The sequence below is a fragment of the Salminus brasiliensis genome, chromosome 6, assembly GCF_030463535.1.
Source record: "Salminus brasiliensis chromosome 6, fSalBra1.hap2, whole genome shotgun sequence".
Classification (NCBI taxonomy): domain Eukaryota; kingdom Metazoa; phylum Chordata; class Actinopteri; order Characiformes; family Bryconidae; genus Salminus; species Salminus brasiliensis.
The window spans coordinates 34,806,364-34,828,461 of NC_132883.1; the positions used below are offsets into that span (position 1 = coordinate 34,806,364).

Here is a 22,098-nt window from a genome sequence, read left to right on the forward strand (position 1 = left end):
GCTTATGTATTTTCACTTTACTCCAGTTGCCCTTTGGCCTGCTTGTAGAATCTTCTGTTTCAGTCTTGTGGAAGCTCCAGCGAAATTTGATGAGTCATTATAGGCAAACATTTTCATTCTTTCTCTGCAGAGTTCAGATCCCTGATGTAGACATGTCTCCCTCCATCTCGTCACTCGTTACATTTCTCCCTCGGTTATATCACCGCTTCATTCTGCTGCTTGACTCTGCCCTGCTGCTTCTTTTTTTTCCCACTGTTCTTTTTTTCTCTTGTTATGCTCCACATCCCTAAGCTATGCATATTTTTAGACCTCTCCTGCATGAAATGACAGTTTTATATGGTGTCATAGGAAGACGCTATGGCATGTGTCTTGTTTTCTGGACTGTATATGATGAGTGTTTAAAAAGCATGCTAAGTTGAAAGTTATATTTTGTGGAGGCACTTTTTTGTGAGACTGTGATCTGATAGACGTCAAATGTAGTTCAAACCGAAAATCATCCATCGATTCAGCCATCTTGTGTTCCACTAACTTCTGGACACAGTGGTCTGGAGTCCACCTGGAATTATTGGCCGCAAGGCAGGAATATCCCTGGGCAGGGCGCTACCAACACACACACCCATACCCTGAGGCAGTTTAGCATACCAGGTGGTCAGAGGAAACAAGAGCACGCAGAGAAAACACCAAACTTCTTACAGCCAATGACCAGGGCGAGGATTAAAGCACAGCCATAGGCCTCTGGAGCTGAGCGCCACCATGCCACCGTTTTCTTTTTTGGGTAGCATCAGAGATCAAACCTTCAGTCTCCTGAAAAGTGCCAATGCTTCGGTTACACTTGGACATTTAACCTAGCATTGTTCTCTGCTGTAGTGATGACCAATTACCAATATTCAGCTTACAGATACACACATGCTGCCTTGCTTCTTGAGCTAGCATTACATTCAGACAATATTTGTCTAAAAGTGTCCATTGTACCAAATTTCTTTGTGTCTTTCTGTGTGTACTTTTTAAAATGAACCAGGTTGTTTTAAAGGGTAAAGCCAAGACTCAATTTCACACACAGGACCTACTATCTGGAACTGTCTGCCACTGTACCTGAGAACTTGTAACAGACCAGCTAACAACAAATCCCTATCCAAAATGAATAATTCTAAGAAGTGTGTTTACTTAAGATCAATTACATTATAATCCCGGATAAATTCAAGTTCAAATATTTATTGCCACAAATGAATGATGTGCTTTTTTATTAACCATTTAGTTCCTTGAATACAGGCAAGCTTTTAAGTTTACACACAGCAGTCACATGACTAATTGTGTTTATGTGATTTACATTTCTAAAAGTGGGTTGTGAAGAAATGATAAAAGCATAGCAAAAATAAAAAAGCAAATACTCTTTCAGCAAAACAAGACGGCATGCTTAAGAAGCTGTTTTGGCACTGATTCAAAGTCTAGAATCTGTGCTTTTGTCAGATATGACTGCTTTGTATAATGATATCTGATAAAGACAATTAATTATACAAGAAGACACAATCAAGCCAATGGGGACTAGAAAAAGGAAATAATTTATAATAAGGCACCTGATCTTTTCATTTTAGACCATATATTCCTGGCATGGTGGCCTCTGAATATTGCCATGAAAATGTCGGTGACCCACAGCATCCAAAAGACAGTGGCAATCAGTGGCAAGACGCAGCTAAAGCCAATAGACTGTCATTGTCAGCATTTCTAGGGGAGATTGAAAAAAGATTTTAGTTTGGAGTTTAGTTTCTAGCCAATGCCAGCTACCAAACATCATCAGTGTGTACTGCAAGGCTTAGTTAGGAATAAAAAGGCTGCTGCTGATTAAGTAGCTTTGAGTAGATGTATCGTATCTGTGATGATGACTAAGCTAGAGAGACAGCTGGTTTTCGAGAGAGCAATTAGATTAATTTGATCATAATTACCTCTTTCCTCTTCCTTTTTGTGCTGAAGTCATCATACCCATACTTTGTCTCTTTGTTGTCTCACATCCTTCTCCTCAGCCCATGAACCATTGCAGTCTTCAATCAGCCATATGATTGGTGGACTGGTGTAGGTCGCTTCTGATGTGAGATATGATTCTGACTGATATGAATGTTTTGTTAAGGAACTTTGTGATGATAACCTATAGGCTTTTATATAGTATGAATAAACAGCTGTAGTCCGATTAAAGTTCAGTAGTGTTAATGATATGCCACTGTAGTACACTGTTAGCCACTGACTTCACTGCTCAGACCTACTGATCCTGACAATTCACAAGTTGAATCAGGTGTGCTTGAGCGAAAGCAAAAATTGCCCACAAAATTGGTTCTATATATATAACATGAACAAAGCATTCTTTGACTTGTAATGCTAGTGGAACCTTTTGGTGCTTTACAGAACCATTTTCAAGTTCTATATTGATTCATCTTCAAAAAGGTTTTCCACCAATGCAAAGATTACAATTCATGGAGCTTTCAGTATCTGCTTCTTTCAATAGGATGTAGTGGCATTTTGAGAATATGCTCCATTGTCTCAATCACGTTTTGAAAGGTTCTATGTAGAACCATCTGCAAAAGGTTTTCCACCAATGTGAACGCTTGCCTTTTCTCACGCTGTAAGATTCTAGCTCAGCTCTGGGAAGCCTTCTGACTCCATCTCAAATGGACAGAGGGTTTACAGCATGGCCAGGGGGATCTGAAGCATGGGATCCATGCTCCGACCTATCAAAGCATGGACTCCACATGACCTCTGAAGGGGTCCTATGGTTTCTGGCACCAATACGTTAGCAGCAGATCCTTTAAGTCCTGTAGGTTGTGAGGTGGGGCCTGCATGAGCAAGTTGTCTGTACTTGGAAGGTAGGTACTTATCGCTGCATACAGGGAACACCCTACAAGGCCTACTGTTTTGGACATGCTCTGAATCTGAACATATTTTTCAAACTACAATTCTAGCTGTATAAAACAAAGGAGATAAAAGACATCTCCTTTTACTGTGCCACTACAGACATGTGGTCAAACTCCAATATGAGCCCATACATGAGCTTGACCGCACATGACAAAACGTCTGACTGGACTGCGCAGTTATATTGTATCTCAATTCTGATGTAGGAATATTCTTAGTGATTAAATGTAGGGCTGTACAATAACATCTTTCAACATCGCAATCACAATGTGTGCAGACACAACATTCACATCACATGACGTGCAGTGTTGCATAAGGCACATTTAATTAGATTTATATAAATCAATATCTTGTTTTTCTGCTTGATACAAAAGGAAAATCTGCACTGTTCTCATTTTCCATGACAGATTATATCTATCCAGTATATCTATCATTCATTTTGCTTCAGTATTGGATACACAGAGTGCATTATTAATAATGACATGTTGGAACATTAACTTCTGGAGAAACCTGGTGAACATTCCTGTATTTTTTATTATTGCAGTGTATATCACAGAACAACGTTATATCGCAATTCCATTTTTTCCAATATTGTGCAGCCCTATTAAAATGTTTATTAGTCATTAAAAGGGTGCAATTGCACCATTATATAATATTGCTATATTATTATTATTATTATAATACCAATTTTAACTTAAAATGTACACATTAAAGTTTATTAAAATAATTTCTAGAACAAACTACCAAACTAAAAAATTAGGTGTCATGACAGACATACTTCCAACAGTCATCAACAAGAACTGACTGTTTACTCACTGCCTAATATTTATACCTCACCCCTTTCAGCATTGCCCTCGCAATGTGTACATGCATAATAGTCACAACACAGGACATTCAGTTTCAATTTCAATTTCAAATAAATATGGCAGAAAAATGATTGCAATGTCATTTTTTTCCAATATCTTGTAGCCCTAATGTTATGGGCTATCAGTGTATGATGTGATGGGGGAAGAAGACTAAATGAGATCTTTGCCTATTCCATGTACATTTATAGAGGACATCTGACATGCACTTGGATAAAAGCATAAGAATGTTTTAATTCCCTCCTTTAGCACAAAGGAAGCAGTCTTCTATGTTGTTGATCAAATTTGCTTTTAGTTTGGGCAGAATTCAGCTTAGAGTCTGTGTGGGTCGAGGGTGTGTTTGGAACATGGCTGATTCAATCAGTTCAAACTATGTGCTGTTTGGGTGGTGTCCAGTAGCAATCTCTCTTCTTGCCTTCCTTGTTCTTTCTCAGGCTCCCTCCATCCATGTTTTGCTTTGCACCATCCTTTTCCTGCTGACTCTGTCTCGCTGGCTTTTCTCACTCGCTCCCCCCCTCTCCCTCTCCCTGTCCTACTCACTCATTCAGGCGAGTTGATTGTTTAACTGGGCCTGGGTTTCTTTGGCTAAATTTAGCTGGGAGCAGATGTGTGTGTGTGTGTGTGTGTGTGAGTGTTTCTGTGTGTGTGTGTGTGTGAGCCGGCATATTGCCTGACTCCATATCCCAGCATTCTGTTCTCTGACTCAGCAGTACAACGTCACAACGAGAATGGGGTCAGACGTCCCCCCACTCACCCACTCACACACAAACACACACACACACACACAGCCTTGAACATGTGGTTACAGGATGAAAAGCTGTCCATTAACCTGTAGTGACTCGATGAGCTTGAGCAGTGACCATTATAGTTCACACAGATGTGGATAAAACTGGTGATGTCCTGAATAAAGAAACATCGCAAACTGGGGCCTGACCATTACTTTCCTGGAATTTTGAGTTAAAGGATTGTTCAGTTAAAAAAAAGCATCAAAAATGTTTCCTTAAAATGCTATGTAAGAACACCACCATTATTATTAAACCTAAGCAAAAATGTTTACTTTTTATGCAATCAAAACAAATGCAACTGCAGATCAATGGGACCTGAAGACAGAGCACAACAGTGCTACCACTGTGAGCCACCAATCTTGTCAATAAGCATGTCAACAGCAAATTACAAATCAATGCTGTGTGTTTGGAGATCGATACAGCTTCGCAATATTTAGATACTTCAGTACATCAATGTATTCTTCCCCTTCTTATTACTATATCAACTGATAACATTAGTTGTCCTTAAAGTATTCACTCTTTTTTTTTTGGTAAAGATAGTAGTTCTATGAAGAACATTGACAAATATGTGTGAATGGTTCTTTGCCAGGTTAGTAGAAAAACTTTTTGTAATTTTTAAAAATAATTCAAGGAATCTGTTTCTGGACAGTACAGAGCGATTGTAGCTTAGAGTGTAACAGTGACACAATTTCTCTCTTGGTCCGGCTTTATCATACACCCTTTAGAACGGGCTTTACCTCAAGTAAGGTAGTTCTTGGAATAGAAAAAAACAAACAACTATTTGTTATTCGTTGACCTAATGTTACTGTATTGGTCTTGAAACCAAATGATGTTACTGCACATCAGTTATGTGTCCTTGCAAACATAATTTGACCATCCTTTAGCAGATGATCGTTTGTGGTTGGTGTGGTGCAACAGATAATACCACTACCTGCTAGTGAGCTACCTCACCACCTGGGAGACTGGGGTTCCCAGTCTGGGTGACTATGCTGCGCTACACCAATAAGAGTCCTTGGGCAGGACTCCTGACACTACATTGGCCCACCTCTGTAATATGAGTAACCTTGTAAGTCGCTAAATGCCATAAATGTAAATGTTATGATCTCCCATAAACAGCAGAAATCACTAGATTAGGGTTAACATGCTAACAGTTACCACAAAGTCAAAGTGCAACACTGTTTTTATTAAGTATGGAAAGAACAACACTAGAGAGGGCAACTAAAAGGCTAGTTTTAGCCCTTTATCTTTGGTAACATCAGTATTGAGCACTCCTTCCTTACCTATTCACAAGCACCATGGGCCATTAGTTGGTGGGCTTAGTTGGTGAGTATAACAGCACCCCCCGCTGGTGACTGCCTTGCTCTGTGAGATCACAGGACAATTCCATGCCTCTGGTTACTGTGCTTCGTGTTGTTTGGTGAATGTTTGTAGATGTGGTATAAGTTAGCATGACTGTCAGTGGAAGCAGTAAGATTGTCCAGAAACATCTTTATCAAATGCTTAATAGCTCAGAAGATAATGATTTGCCTTGCAGCAGGACAATGCTCAGAGTTTACTACTAATACTTTGATTAACTTCAGACGTTAATACTCAAATGTTTGTTGGGCTCAGATCAAGTATGAGTTTCATAGTTTTAATTGGATTTTATTTGGATGTCCCTATTTATTACTTCTAGTCTACATTTTTTTTGTCTAACACATTGAAGGCACACTGGAAGAGTTAGCAACAAGTGACCTTTGAGGCCCACAAAGCCAGCATGAAAACAGTGGGTGTGTCCCAATTACATACTACGCAACGTGGTACGCAATTGGGACGCACACAGCCACTCTGTTGTTTAAGGTCAATTAAGGTAATTTATAATCTATTATTCATTTTTGTTAAGTGAAAACATTTAGCTAGCTCAGAGACCTTCTCTAAACATCATTACCCTCAGAAATATATCGCAATAGGGAACGCTTTACAATGACTTTCAGCCGTTGCTAGTCATGCTAGCATGGTTGAGTACATGACCACTGTCTTTAAGCCAAATACACACATGAGCACGAGTAAGGGCTTAGATTGCTCTGTCCTGGGGCTGTGTAACCTGAGTGCGCTGTTCTCCGCAAAACTCACCCAACAAAAGACACACACAATACACTCTCTTGTTTTACATACAGCAGCCTATCCACTCTCAACATGGCCGTCTGCATCTCACTCATGGCTACTAAGCTCTTTTATGCCACTGCATTATCTCGCCCTATTAGAATATATAGAATATTAGAGATAGATAGATACCTTGCAGTCCATAAGTGACTGGACAGTGCAGGTTTCTGGTGATAGTGGTGGTAGTTATACAAACACATTGGGTTTGAAATGAAACAATGGCAAGTGCAGGTTTAGTTGAAAAATATTGGGTGAAACATACAAATCACAGCCTCCCAGTTCAGGCGATCACAAGTAAATAGGCAGGTCTAGAGTTGATTTTAGATGCAACCTTAACATCTGGTGTCAGTATTTAGCAAAATACCTCCAGTACCTTCCAAAATGATCTAGCATAAAATGTGTCCCCCCTCCAATGACAGATCGATTAGAGATACAGTCAGGATATGTGTCGTAAGTTGAAGTCACTGCTAGATTTCTGTCTCCAAATTTTGTGTGAGCAAAAGGACATGCATTTCATGGGATTTGCTGCAATGAGCATTTTCATGCCAGCGACTTCTGGAGGGAAAAACTTCAGCAGGTTCAATTGTGGTAAACTTTCACATGCAAACTCGTGTTTTTTACCACTTGACCCCTGAAGCGGCAACCCTGCTCTGAATAACCCAAAACAGTGGAAATGCTAACGTTAGCAGTGTCTAAGCAGGAGTTTTGACTCTTAATAAAGTGAGAAGAGAGAGACATGCACAGTCAGTCCAGACGCTGAATTATCGTCTTTTCTGAGGTTTTACAGTTTATTGTAGGTGAGTTAGCCGGCCTACTAAGTTACATGGCACACAAATCACCCACCTCCCCAACCATGTACAAATGTAATGTAGCAGGAATGTAATTATCTGGTGAAAGTATGCATACTTACACTTACAGCTGCAGTGATACTGTACTGTGGTGAGAATGTAATGACATGGCTATGTTTACCATTATATTTATGTTAATGGCAAGTTAGCTCATGTTAGCATACTAACAGCACCACAACTGAGGATCTTTTGGTGAGAAGGCTTTAGGATAAGCCCTAGTCAACACCCCTTTTGCAAGGCCATGCAAACTGCAAATGTCTGGTGTGACTATGGCTTTAGCATGTGGGTCAAGACATTGATCAACAAGTAGACATAAGACAGTGATTTGTGAAAACATGAAAAAAATGTGACTAATTTACAATGGTCAAGCGGGTTAAGCTGGCTGACCAGCTTAGCTCTTGAACGGCATAAGATATGCTTTTGTTTGATGGTTTAGCTGGTCTACAAGCTTGATCAGCCTGACCAAGCTAGATCACCAGTATGTTCAAGCTTGACCATTCTGGTCGACCAGCATGACCCCGCTAGTCAACCAGCATGACCAGCAAGACCAAGTTGGTAGACCAGCATGACCCCATGCTGGTTACCAGCTTAGGATATGTTTTCTCACCTTGACCATTGAAGACCAGCTCAGACCATCTTAAAAGCAGCTACCAGAAAAAGCTTGATTTTTTTGCAGGGTCGTGATGGACAAGAACCTTTTAAAAGTCTAAAGAACTTTGTAATTTTTTGATGTAATTTTTTAAAACAATTTCATAGGTTCTTCACACTCATTGAAGGAAAATTATCATTCTGTAGCATCACTCAAAGAAACAAATCGTTGTGTTTGGTATTGTGTAGCTTTGGGTGTTTTAATACACACAAAACTAGCTTTTTCCATGACAGATCCAAAGTATTTTCTGTGTTGCTGAACATGCGTTTGCCGTTGAACCCATAGTTACATTAAACTGTGTTATGGAGTAAGAGATCTCCCTAACTGATGCTATCTGTGGCAGTGACCTTGTTTGTAGCGTGACCTGACTCTGTCTGCAATGTGTGTGTGTGTGTGTGTGCGTCTAAGTATGCATGTATTTGTGTGTGTGCATGCTGTCCAGCTGTCTCCTTCACACCTCACAGATGAGGGTGACCTCCATTAGCACTCCAGATGCCAGGGGGACGCCTGCCTAACCATGCAGTGCTCACGTCAGCTCCTCCACACTAACCCTCAGCTCTAAAACCATAACATCTATCTGATATCTTATTCTGGCCTGACCCCACACTAACTATTGTGTACAGTTTTCATTATCCTATTGTCTGATTTAGAGACATTGGCCCAGAGCAGCATCTGATAACATGTATCATTTTACTTAGCACAATACAGTGAGACAGAGCTTTTTTTGGTTTAGGTGAAATTCTCATGCTTCCTTTCAAACTGCTATATAGTTTGGCTGGTAAAGGTCAGTCAATATTAAGGTTCTGTTGATTTATTGAGATTAGGTGCAGAAATATTGCTGACAAAAATGAAGTAATGGCCTAAAATATCAATTTTAGGAGTGCACACTGGTTAAAATCAAACACCATTCACTTTGCAATTGCTATATATTATTGGTCAATTTTATTGGTTGTAAGAGGAATAGTAAGAGCATAAGTAACTTCTTAAAAGTGGTATCGGTAGCAGTGACAATTATCAGGCCCTAGCATACACAAACTGTGGCACCGTATGGTCTTTTTATGCGACTGATTGCTAAGGCCATGATGTTCTAATCTGAAGACCAGTTATGGTCCTGCCAAATTGACCTTTCATAGCTGTCCTTTAATGATGATGTCATGTCTCTCAGCTTGCCTTGTTCACAGACAGTTTCGCACCTAGTAGTGTGCGTTCAGCACATAACTTTGTGCCAAGGTACCTGCTAGCCATGACACACATAAGCTGGCACAAACCTGGCCCATGACAAACTCACATAAGCTATTAATACCAGTAACTGAGCTTCACATAAACATTATTAACTGCACACAGGCTATAGCTTTTCCACGGAATCCTACAGGCCATGACAGTTTTTGCTGGAGTGTTCTTTAAGAGTGTTCAGGTCTTGATCCTAACACAGTGTTGTTAATGTCATGTTACCATTAGGGGTAAAGGTTAAACCCCTAGATCAATTTTGTATGATTTATCGATAGTTTTACATTTCCAAAGTATTCATAAGAGACAGTCATACATGTTATTTTCAGGAGATTCTGAAGAATATATGTTATTTTCAGGAGATTCTGAAGAATATATAATATAATATAACACATTTTAAATCAGCATTATGCGAGAATTGGTATTTCTTGTCCAGGGCTTCCCTTACTGCCGGGAAGTGGAGCCACTAAAGGACACACTGTGCACATGTTTTTCTGGACAAGCTGCGAGAAACAGAACCGTCACTAAAGATGATAGAAGCATGTGGACTGTTGCGGTAGAGTGATATTACCAGACTTTACACGAATTACATTGTTCAGTAGCAGCATGCCGAGTCTAGAGTAGCTACAATAGAGACGCTGTTCTTCTTGTTTACAAGTCAGTGGAGCATAAAAATAAATCAGAAGCTGCTATTTTAACCCCTTACAAACTTCTATTACCAGAGAATAGCCCCACCAGTTTTTACAGAAGTCCCTGTAGGTACTGAGTAATACGCCTTAGTGTGTAATAAGCTTTGGAGTGTTAATGGTTTAAGGTAAATATGCTGCAGAATTTTACTTTAATTAAATATTTAAATCAAAAAAATTTAAAGCTTATTTTTGGCTTACCATATTTTGAATGTATGAATGTAGGCTTGTTTCTTATATATGTAATCCAGTCAGGGCTGTAGATTTACTGCAACTATCCTCATATATCATTCCCCTGTATCTTGTAGTATGATTCAAGTGCATTAGCCACATCAGCATTGTTTGATTAATGCATGTCTTTAAGTAGAGGCACAATAAATTGTTTCTAGGTATATCCCTATTTATTGCCCAATTCAATCGGAATACCAAAATGCTGATCCAATCCAATCTGTGTATTTCTATAAAGAATATAGCTACACCATTTTCCTAGCCTACGTCTAATATGTTTCATATGATTATGGCACGGTGGCGCCACAGGTCGCATGTGTGCTGCACAGCTTCAGGGGCCTGGGATTGTGCGGTCACTTCTCACTCCAATCGCTGTCTATGAGGAGTTTGGTGTGTTCTCTGTGTGTCTGTGTGGCATTGGCCCTGCTGAACTGCCTCTAGGTATGAGTGTGTGTAATAACCTGCAATGGACTGGTGCCCTTTCCAGGGGGTATTCCTGCCCTGCGCCTAGCGATTCTGTGTAGACTTACTGTGACCCTGACCATTAAGAAGTGAATAGAAAGATACACGATATGGACAGAAGTATTGGGACATCTACACATTACATCTACTGAAGCTCTTAACAGCAGGTTGGTAACTCTGCAGTTGTTAAGTCAGCACCCGACGACCCCGTCACACCCATTTTAAGTGGTTCCTAAACGATTCCACTTTTTAATAATCCCACAGTCAATTGTGGAAGGGATCTAGAAAGGAAGAGATTTCAATGAACTGACTGGTTGCAACAGTGTCATTCTTGTGCAGTACCACGCTCTTTAGAACAAATATTTGTAAAGACAGACTGAATGGTCCTAGGTGCTCGATTAATACACTGTATATTTATACACCAGTGGCAACAGGAGTGAAATACTTGAATTCAGTGATTAAAAAATGTGTTCCAATACTTTTGTTCATGAGTGTTTGTAGACGGATGGAATTCAACCATCCTAAATGTGTTATCAGATTATCTGCTGTGAAATCACTTCATGTTGGATATGTATATAGTAAAACACCCTTTTTGTAGCTATTTTACAGTGTTGTGAATGTGTTGGGAGTTCATTGTTCTGTAAAGCACACACTTTAGCCTGCTCTGTTCTCTCCCTGTCATGAATGTGCTGTTCAATGCTGGTTTAACCAGTTATAATTCAAGAATGAAAGATGTTTTGGTGCTATTGGGGCCAAAAATGGCAGAGCATAGACAAACTGCTGCATAACAGCTGCACGCTTACATTCACACACCCATTTCTGGAAAAAAGGCGGCTTCCTCAAACGCAGTCAAAACACTATCGTTGAATTCCACTGCAAAATAATGGAACCCTAAAATGCTTTGTTACATTCTGAAAACATGTCTCACTGCTTTCAGGCCGTAAATAAAATTTGTGAACGGTGATCTGGAGTAAAACAATCCAATAGCCTTTCCACTACAATGTGCAAGATCCCCTGGATTGGATTGTGGCATTCTTAATAATGTTTTTAACATTATTGCAGCACTGTGTCCTTTACCCTTAGTTTGCTTTTTACTGTTATTCTGTAACTATTATAAAATCTAAAGTTTCAGTGTCTGCAATAAGTGATTCATGATCTACAATAAATGATTCAGTATCTACAATAAATGATTCAGTATATTACTGATGAAGTATCTCCTTTATACAATTTAGCATCTGCTATAATGTAACTATTATACATGATACAGTATATACTTTGAAGCTAATATTTAATTTAATTAAATGCAAAATCATTTATATAATACATTGTTGTCACAAAGCAGCTTTACAGAGATCCAGGTCCAAGCCTCATTTGAGCAAGCCAAGGCTGAGCCAAGTGGCAAGGCAAAACTCAGAGGAACCAAGACTCAAAAGGGGAACCCATCCTCCTCCCAATGTGTAACTTTTGTGGTTTGAGGGCAGGGAATTGAAGTATGAACCACATACTGGCCTTTAAGGTTAAAAGGTTTACAAGTGAGTGAATGCTTTTGTGTGCTGTAAACTTTAGCTGTTAGCAACATGACAAGAATATGATGTCAGCATACATACCACAGTATTAACATTTTAGGTTTAATCAGTACAGAAAACAATCCATAGCCACGTTTAACATTAGTACAGTGGTTTCTGTTTAATGCTTAAAGCAGGCCTAATTATGTTCTCTTTGTAATGAAACATGGAGTTGCTCAGAGTTGGGAAATATAGAGCATTTTCACTGTGTGTTCACAAACAAGCATTCTTTATATTCTTAGCGAACGTCACAACCAAGCACAATCTCAGAAGAATATTTCCTTAATTCACTAAATAATCAATAATTAATAATACAATGAAAATAAATAAATAAAATAAAATAAATAATAGTAATAATAACAATAAATACAGTGTTATATTATTATATTGTGAGGAATATCTTAATATGATATGCCTGTTAGTTAGTTGTCCTTTGATATCCTATGTCTGTATATTTGTGTATGTGTGTGTCAGTCCAGTATCATCTGTGTGTGTGTGTGTATGTGTCTCTGGCATGTTAGTCAGGTGTCGTGACACGCACACAATAAACGTTGTGTGTTAAAAGGTTGTATGGTTTGATTGTAAACATATTTTTCCCCCTGAATTACGTCAGAATACGCTGAATGTTTAAACTGTTGTTGTAGTTCTAAAACGTCCCAGAGGGTGGCAGCAGACGCAGCAAGCTCGCCAGCCTGTATGTGATTGGCTGGTTGGAGTGGGTTACTATGGCGACCAGGCCAGAGGAAGCAGAATAGGTCCATGGAGTAGTGTGGCACAGAGGGCAGTATTGAGCTATGGAAAACACACACACACATACACACAAAGGCCAGCATTGAGCCAGCAGACACGAACTGAATCACAATCAGAGAACACACACACAGGCAGGCACACACACACTACCATTCTGTTGTAGCTCATCTCTAAATGGCTGTTAACCATGAAAATGTACTTAAGGAGCGCACCAAGTATTGGATCAGCTTACCCTGAGAAAGGACCAATAATGTTGATAAGCTTGCTAGGGGGACACATGCATAGATGCACCAGTGAATGTCAATAATACACAGTCATACACTACATATGAAAAGCAGAGCTACACATTAAAAGCATGGTTTACTTGACTTGATTTATAGGGTAGCTAAAGATGTGTTAAAGGGACACTCCAGGGTTTTTCAGCCTAATCTCTGTGTGCTGCATCTGGCGCGTGCAGTCGATTACCATGGACAGTAATTTCCTCATTAGGTTCTGGTCTCAGTGATGGTTAACCAAGTTGCCGCAGTAACAGCCCCCAGTGACGGTAAAGCTCATTTAACACTGGTGTGTTGACCGTGGCGGTCCCCTCTGCCAGGCTAGTGCGCATGGTGTATTAGATGTGCTTCTACTGGCTGAAATCACCATATGGTTACCTGTGTTATAGGTAAAAGGCACTGATGAAATGAAATATGTGCATATAAAAATGTGCATACCACAGTGCTGTTAAAATGACCATTTGGGCCAGACCTAGTTCAGACAGCAGCAGTTGTAGGTGTCATACGTCAAACACATTGCACTCTGTGGATGTTTCAGTCTGTTTTAGCATTTAGCACAAACTTTATCAGCAAACTTTTAAACTTTTTAGTGCGATATTCATTATGCAATATTCGCCATTCTGTTCTTTATTACAACATTAATTGTACATTACGGATGACGTTATTCTTCAACTTATAAAATTTATAAAATTTAACCTCAATTTTTCAGGTTTAGGGTCAGATTATGTCTTCACACAGTACTCTAGGTCACATGGGGTCTCATTGCAGAGAAAGCTGAGACTGTTCGGAATATTTTATTCTAAAACATGTGGGTATTCACTTATATACGAGTGCCTTTAAAGGCGGATTAAAGAAAATGCAAAAAATCTAGAAAATTCCTAGACTCCAGAGGGTTCATAGAGGTAGTGTCTCTTTTAGGGCATTTATAAATTTGTCATAATTACTTAATCCTGGAAGCATCAGAAGATGTTTCTACAAAGACAATGATAATAGTAATAATTTGTTGTTGGATCGTCTTCTTCTTCTTATTATTATTATCATATGCTTCTGTGAATGAGAGTTCTGTTACTGGCACAGGCCTGTTTCTCATACTTAAGAAATTAACAGTTTATGATGTAATAATTTAAAATGATATTTGATATTTAATATGATATTTGATAATAATCATTACAAAAAATACAATATATGATAGAAAACAATAAGTATGTGCTTTAGCGCTTCAGATTTTGCAGGCCAAGGAAATGATAATATGATCATATGATCAAAATTATGGTCCATGACAATTAACTGTGTGCTACAGATGCAACAGGTAGATTTTGGGTTGAAAAAGTCCTGTATTCATATTTCATTCGCTGACAGATTTGGGTGGAAACCCCACCAGTTAATGACATAAACCATTCCCTGGTGCTTTATGTAGGTCATCTTGAGTATGATGTGTGTAAAATGCAAATTATACAAATACAAATGATATTTTGAGTCATTTTCAGTTGAAAGAGCGTATTGGGTATCAGAGAGTTTGAAGTCTGACTTCCAAATTTAAGGCCCCTAGACTACCTCCACTGAAGAAAACACTCACACACACACTCCCCCACACACATACACATGCACACACACCAAAGTCATCTCATCAACATTTGAATAATTTAGCATAATAGACCCTGGGCTACAAGAACATGTGACTGTGTGTTTTGGAAAAGCACACACACACACACACACACACACAATTGTGCATGTGAAGATGACGATGTGAGAACACAGGCACAAAAATAGACTGAAAATGAGAAAGCATCCCTCTCTCTCTCGCTCACTCTCTCTCTCTCTTTCTCTCTCTCACACACACTCTCTTTCTCTCTCTCTCTAGCCTATTTACATAAATATGAACCCCACAGCTGAGACCAGGACTTCTGACAAGTCTTTTCTATAAGTGTGTGTGTGTGAGTTTGTGTGTGTATATGTGTGTGTGTGTGTGTGTGTGTGTGTGTGTGTGAGAGAGAGAGAGAGAGAGAGAGGGAGACAGAGAGAGTATGTGTAGGCTTCTTCAAACCCAATTGAGGTTAGAATGTGTAACTAGATTTGAGGTTATGTAATGTTTACCGGAGGCCTGCAGAGTGGGCAGTGTGCATGTGTATGTGTGTGTGTGTGTGTGTGTGTGTGTGTGTGTGTGTGTGTGTTAATTCTCTGTTATTTGGGTTAAACCCGCCTCTTTTGCCCCCTCATGCAATCTGTCCAAGCCAGGACATCTCCCTCTCTCTCTCTCTCTCTCTCTCCTACCTAACACTCTGTCACTGTAATTCTCTCCAGCTATCAGTCTGTCCTCTGATACCTGCCTTTTTCTTGTCTTTCTCTCTTTGTTATTGTCTTTTGTTTGATTTGCAGCCTCTCTTTGCTCTGCCGTTCAGATCAGAGGTGACCAAGCTGTGAGGCGTCTCCATCAGTCTGGTCAGATTGTCGTATTAGATATGTCTGTCTTGCAAAGGCGTCTCAGAGTATTCTCTTTTGATATTTGAATCAAAGGAAAGGTTATAAAAAGCGTGACGTGGTCATTTTTGCTTGATAACTCTAATAACTGCTTATTTTTGACCAGTGCTGGCAAGACAATGTGTGGCTTGTGAGTCTGATTGAGACCTATCACATTTGAACATCATGTTATCAGTTAGGATTTAGAGTTATTGCTGTTTACATGAAGATTGACCACATGTACATTCCAATTACATTCTGTATGAGCAGTTGAGGCCACTGAAATCGAGATAAAGCCTCCACAAGGCTGACCTCTAGACATTAATAAACAATGATCAGTCAGACATAGTGGCAGACCCTCTCAACCTCTCCATTTCAGAGGGACAGTAAAACCTGTTCAGCGGGAGCTCGCTAATCCGGTAAATGTTTTTGCTGCGATGCCAAACTAATTCACTTGGTCACAGTTTGTTACCACATCATTTATTAAATGTCAGCTGCTGGATTTCTTTCTGCTACTTCGCTTAAATGCCATTTGCTGTTCTTCAGAGATGTCATCTAGCAAATTTAGCTGTCTGTGCAGAACCCAATGATCCTACAGCATTTAGGCCTGTTGTTCTGAGAGCCAAAATGCAGAATTGGTAGCCAACAAATCAATCTCTATAAATGAGAATTAATCAACTTAGCCAAAATTAAGGCTGGGAGAAAAGTAGTAGGATTCAACAAGGCCATGTTCACACAAAATACAATGAATTTTACTTTATGGACAAAAGTATTGGGACACCTGCTCATTTGTTGTTTCTTCTGAAATCAAGAGTAAAAAAAAAGTTTGTGCTGCAAGTGGTTTATGATTGCATTCAGTGACAAGAAAGGTCAGGATGTTTGATGATCGCCAACACATCACACCACTTCTCTACAGGGACTAGACAAGGTGTGTGCTTTCACATATGTGTCAGGGATGGGTGCAACTTAAAGGCGGGTGGGGGTGTCCATAAACATTCAGACATATAGTGTTAGTGTATGTCATGTCATTATATACTCGTCTCAGTTTAGTTTGAGCTTATATGGTGCCCTGTTGCATGTCAGAAGAAGACTCTGAACTGTCATGTCGGATTTTTTTTTCAGCAAAGCAAGGCGGAGCAAAAATATTTTTTTTAGCACAATACAATCATAAAATATGAAATATGCCCTCTTATGAGAGCTGACTGATTGTTTGGAAACCACATTTTTAACAGAAAATGTGTTTAATTAAAACAATAATTGCGATAAAATTACACCATGCATAACTGCAATACTTACAGCTCCAAAGGGTTAAAATCATCAAACGAAAGCAGCTTGAGAAGTGTCAGTTGAAGAATCTCTTAAATGCAAAAAACTTTGTTCTTATACAAATAAATGATAACTGACCAATATTGTCTCAACGGTGGGCTCATGGAAGCAAGGTGCGCACGCATACATGTGTAAGCTTTACCCTGCACAGCCAGTATGTGTCAGGCCAGTGTGTGTCCTGCTTGAGCACAGAGACTCCCTGCTCAACCTGCATTAACGTGTGTTGTGGAGGCATGCAAAAACGGTGGGACGTATTACATAATTGATCAGCTGATTGATTCATGAGGACACCCAGGCTGCCGCTCCTCCAGCTGCAGTAGGAGGATGTTGTGTTTTACAGTAATACAAGAACGAAGGACTGCTGGGGAAGTGCGTAGTTCAGGTAATTCAGAATAATCAGATAGGGTTGAAGTGATTAGCCTTCAGTTTGCCTTTTGCTTTCAAAGCCACATTGACACGTGTCAATCATGATGTCGTAGATCTCTAATAGATTTCAAATCCTGGTCTGGTCTTGTCTGGTATTTGGCATCATGTGACTTAGAGGAAGCGTTTGCTAGCCTTCACCCTCCCAGCGCTGGATGCATATAGAACTATAAAGAATAACAACAGAGCACCGTTTTTGAAGAACGTCCAGTTTTTATTTTTGACACTCCACATTGCATTGTGCAGATTTGTCCACCTCTACAAAAATAAGCTTAGTTCAAGCTGTTTGGCATATGACTATGGCAAGAGCAAATGACCCACAGGAGCTAAAAAATCCACCTTCAGCTTTCTTTTGAGAAGGTTGGGCTTAAGCTTTAGATGTATAACTAATACCAACGTGGAACAAAGAGATTGAAACACTCCTCCTAATGCACACGTTTGATTATTTTTACTATTATATTTATTTTTTTTTACTTTTATGACGTAATTCATTATTTTGCCAATTGTTAACAGTCCTTCATCAAAATGTGACTAATGCAAGAGTGTTTGTTTACTGTATGTTTTACAGCCTGTAGTGTATTATACTGCATGGGGTGGGGGGGGGGTATATGACACTATGTGGGGAAAAAAACTGTAACTTGATCCATCATCTGTTCAAAATAAATGAAAATAAGCCTGATCTTATGCATTGGGAGGGATGTGCTGCTTTTCCCCATTCCAGTTTGTACCCTCATACCATACCAGGATGTTAAAACTATGGAATGAACCAAACCGTGAGTTCACTTACTGTAATGTGGTCCTAACTAATGGCTGGAAACTGGCAATGACCAAATTGGCGACTAAAATGGGGAAGGGAATTGCTGTCAACAAGATACGTTGTGAACTACACTACTCTAATAGAATAGAATAGAATAGAATAATCATTCTTCCCCCTGGTGCTTTTTTCTTCATGTACACAACGCATTATGATCTGTGGTCTGCGTGTGTGCACACACATCATGCTGTGACGTGGCTTCTGGCTTTCAGTGTTTACAAAATGGCACGCCGAGCCAGTCCACTGAGCACACCTACATGAACTACTTCCTTAACCTTTTTATCATAAACACCAGAACGTGTTTGTGTTCACACTCCAGCACAGTGGACACAATGGCCATGGACACTACATGCATTTATCCATTTGCTTCTTTTCTTCTTTTTCATCCTCTTCTCTTTCTTCTCCTTTTCCTTCTTCTCCGGAGTGCCCAGTAGGGACCACAACACTGGTTGTCAGCTGCAGACGGTTGCTAGGTAACAGTTACCTGACTGTGGTTAGCCGCCACTGAGTGACACACATATGGACCGGATGCACTGAGCGAGGAGGAAGAGATTGAGAGGGAAAGCAGGATTATTTTTCCACCATATACAGTCGTTGGACCATAAGGAATGCTTTCTCATCATGTCTGTTGTTGCTAATCAGTAACTCTGAGTAAGGTTTTCTGCAGTGTATGGCTATGAATACTAACTATGAGCTTAGTCATAACCATAACCCAAAACCTAAACACGAGCCTAATCCCAAACCTCAAAACTAAGCCCAAAACCTAAGGCCTAAACATCTCGCTCTTGTCTTTATACCTCACAGGTCGGAAATTACAATATGCTAATGCTTTAAACGCACTCTTGAGTCACTAGAGTGTCTGGTTAATGCGTCCATAACTGATGACTCATGGTGTGTAAGGGTTTGGACACACCTGTTTCTGAAATCCAGGGTATTAATAGGCCGTTAGTCTTTCCTTTGCGGCATCACAGCGTCATCTGCTCTTCTGGAAAGACTTTGCAATCAAAACAATGCTGTGAGGATTTGATAGCAGTCAACCACAGCAGTTGAATCGTCCCAAATGTAATGGATAGCAACTGCATAACAGCAGCATAGTAACCACTTGAAACACCACTGCAACCACCTTGTTTACCAACTGCAGAGCAGCCACTCTGAACAGCTTAACAACTGTCTTGCAACCCCATAGCTACCACCTGGAATATCATAGGAACGACATAGCACCACTTGAATCCGCATAGCAACCATTTAGCAACAGCACATCATGTACTTAAAACAGCATAAAAGCTACCTTGGAAACCATTGCAACTGTATACTTGCAGAGCAACCACTTTGAAACAGCATAACAACTGTCTAGCAACCCTATAGCTACCAGCTGGAATACCATAGCCACCACTGGGATCAGCATAGCAATCACCTAGCAGCCATTTCGAAACAACATAGAATAACTTGGAACAGCACTATAGCCAGCTAGAAACCACTACGCAATCACCTTAGGAACAACATAGCCACCACTTTGATCAGCATAGCAATTGCCTAGCAACTACTTAGCAACAGCATGGAATACCTTGGAACAGCATTACAATCAGCTAGAAACCACCTTAGGAACAACATAGCCACCACTTGAATCAGCATAGCAACTGCCTAGCAACCACTTAGCAACAGCATAGTATCTACTTGAAACAGCATAACCACCTAGCAACCACCTAAGGCTTGCCCACCCTTAAATCAATGGATGATTTAGTAGGTAATGTTCATTTTTGGGAGCCACTGATTAATATATTGATTGTGTGTGTGTGTGTGTGTGTGTGTGTAGGACATAAACTGAATAAGGACCTGAGGCACTACCTAAGTCTGCGCTTTCAGAAGTCATCACCAGACCACGATCTTCAGCAAACCATCAGAGACAATCTGTACCGCCATGCTGTGCCTTGTGAGTACCAGCAGACAATACTTGCTTACTTACCTAGATAATTACACACACACATACATACACAAACACACACACACTCTTCCATGCCTCACATTCTAAACTCACACGTGCTTCCATCCACAACATGCTGAGTGTTAGCGTTTTCACAATCTGGTGTATCTCTCATGTTTCCCCTGGGATATCCTGTATCCTATTGTCTAGTAAAGCTATAGCAACAGAACATGTCGTGAGGAGAGGGAGAGGGATACGGTCAGATAGACAAGACAGCACAGATGCTATCTGCACACACATTATATGTGCCTAAGTTACTGTTAGGGAGAAGCAGGTATAATGCAACAAAGATGAAGCTGCATGCACATTTGGTCATCCTTTATAGTCTCATATCAGCATCATCAGAGATTGGAGAGATATAGTTCTGTCATTAGTGTTTTTCAGGCTAAAGTATATAGTATATTCTAAAGTATAGCATGGTTTTCTTGCAGAGATTCATTGAAAATAAAATGTAGACTATATTTCAAAAGGTCAAAAATACCCAAAGGATGGTTCTTTAAATGTATTTAAATAAATAAATAAAAGGAAAAGTACCAACAATCACATATTTGAATACATCAAATATCTGCATTTAAATTACTATAATTAAACAAGAGATTATATTTATTTGTACACAGATATTTGTACAGTTCAAATGATTCAACCCCATTGCAAATTAACAATTTTCAGCCGTTTGCATAACACTGATCCAAACATACACAAAATGTTGCAGTTTTGTTTCATTGTTGCACAGAAGTTCTAGGATTCTGTTCTGTTGGGCCTATAACTAAGCAGTATGTCTGGAGCGGGACGGATGAAATAAATAGCGAAAAGAACACCCTGCCTACAGTGAAGCGTGGCGATGGCTCGGGTGATGCTCTGGGGCTGCTTTGCTTTCTCTGGCACTGGAAACCTGCAGCATGTGGAGGGCAATATGGATTTATTGAAGTGTCAGGAAATCTTAGCAAAAACCAAGGCGTCATTGGACCTTCCAACAATTGAAAATATTTAACAAGTTCAAATTTGCCAATTACAAAATTACTTCAAACTTTACAATTTTTGCACCTATATTTAATTATTGTAAAATTGATCAGGGTAATTCTGTTGTTTACCTGACACCGTTACCACTACCAATTGTAAACCCATTTTCATTTACTACTAAACCAAAGTTGTATGTTTTCCCTCTCAGCCCTTGCTGTATAAAAACGCACATGGTGTCACCCATACAACTGAGTGTGGCAGTTTGCTTGAAGTTGAACTTTTGCCAAAAAGAGTCACCCCTAGGCACCCTAGCCTAAAATTACTTGACATCACACTCTCACACTGACAATGAAGGACTTTGCTGCACTTGGTTACTTTTGGGTGTCCTATAATCCCTCGAATCCACCGTGTAGGACCCTCCCCAAGGCATTTTTCTCACTTCCATAAATCTTACCAGCTCTGAATGAAGGAGACAGGCTTTCTGGCTTGTTGAGCAAATGAGTCAGGTCATCTGGCTTGAGGGTGAATAGAGGGTGGGCAGTACAGAGTTTGGTTTGATCTAATTTCACTTTCAATTGCAGCCTCTCATGTTAAAGCAAGGACAGATCAAGCACAGCTGGTACTGATTGATTGGTATTAGCATGTGTTCTTTATCATAAGGGCTTATTTTTGTTTACACCTTGCCACTGAGCACTGCAGCCCTTCTGGAAAGCTGTTAAAATGTTAAAATGACCAAAAACAAATATTCATGGTTATTTC

The 22,098-nt window shown here is 39.7% G+C and overlaps 1 protein-coding gene across 12 annotated transcripts in view; it reads left to right on the forward strand.

Annotated features, from left to right (window-relative positions):
• Window positions 1-22,098, forward strand: part of magi1a (membrane associated guanylate kinase, WW and PDZ domain containing 1a) — a 158,730-nt gene that overhangs the window by 23,312 nt on the left and 113,320 nt on the right. For all 12 annotated transcript variants that reach the window (XM_072682178.1, XM_072682179.1, XM_072682167.1 and 9 more), the window contains exon 2: window positions 20,212-20,328. In XM_072682178.1, the coding sequence (XP_072538279.1) occupies window positions 20,212-20,328 (117 nt within the window). The remainder of the gene's footprint in view (window positions 1-20,211; window positions 20,329-22,098) is intronic.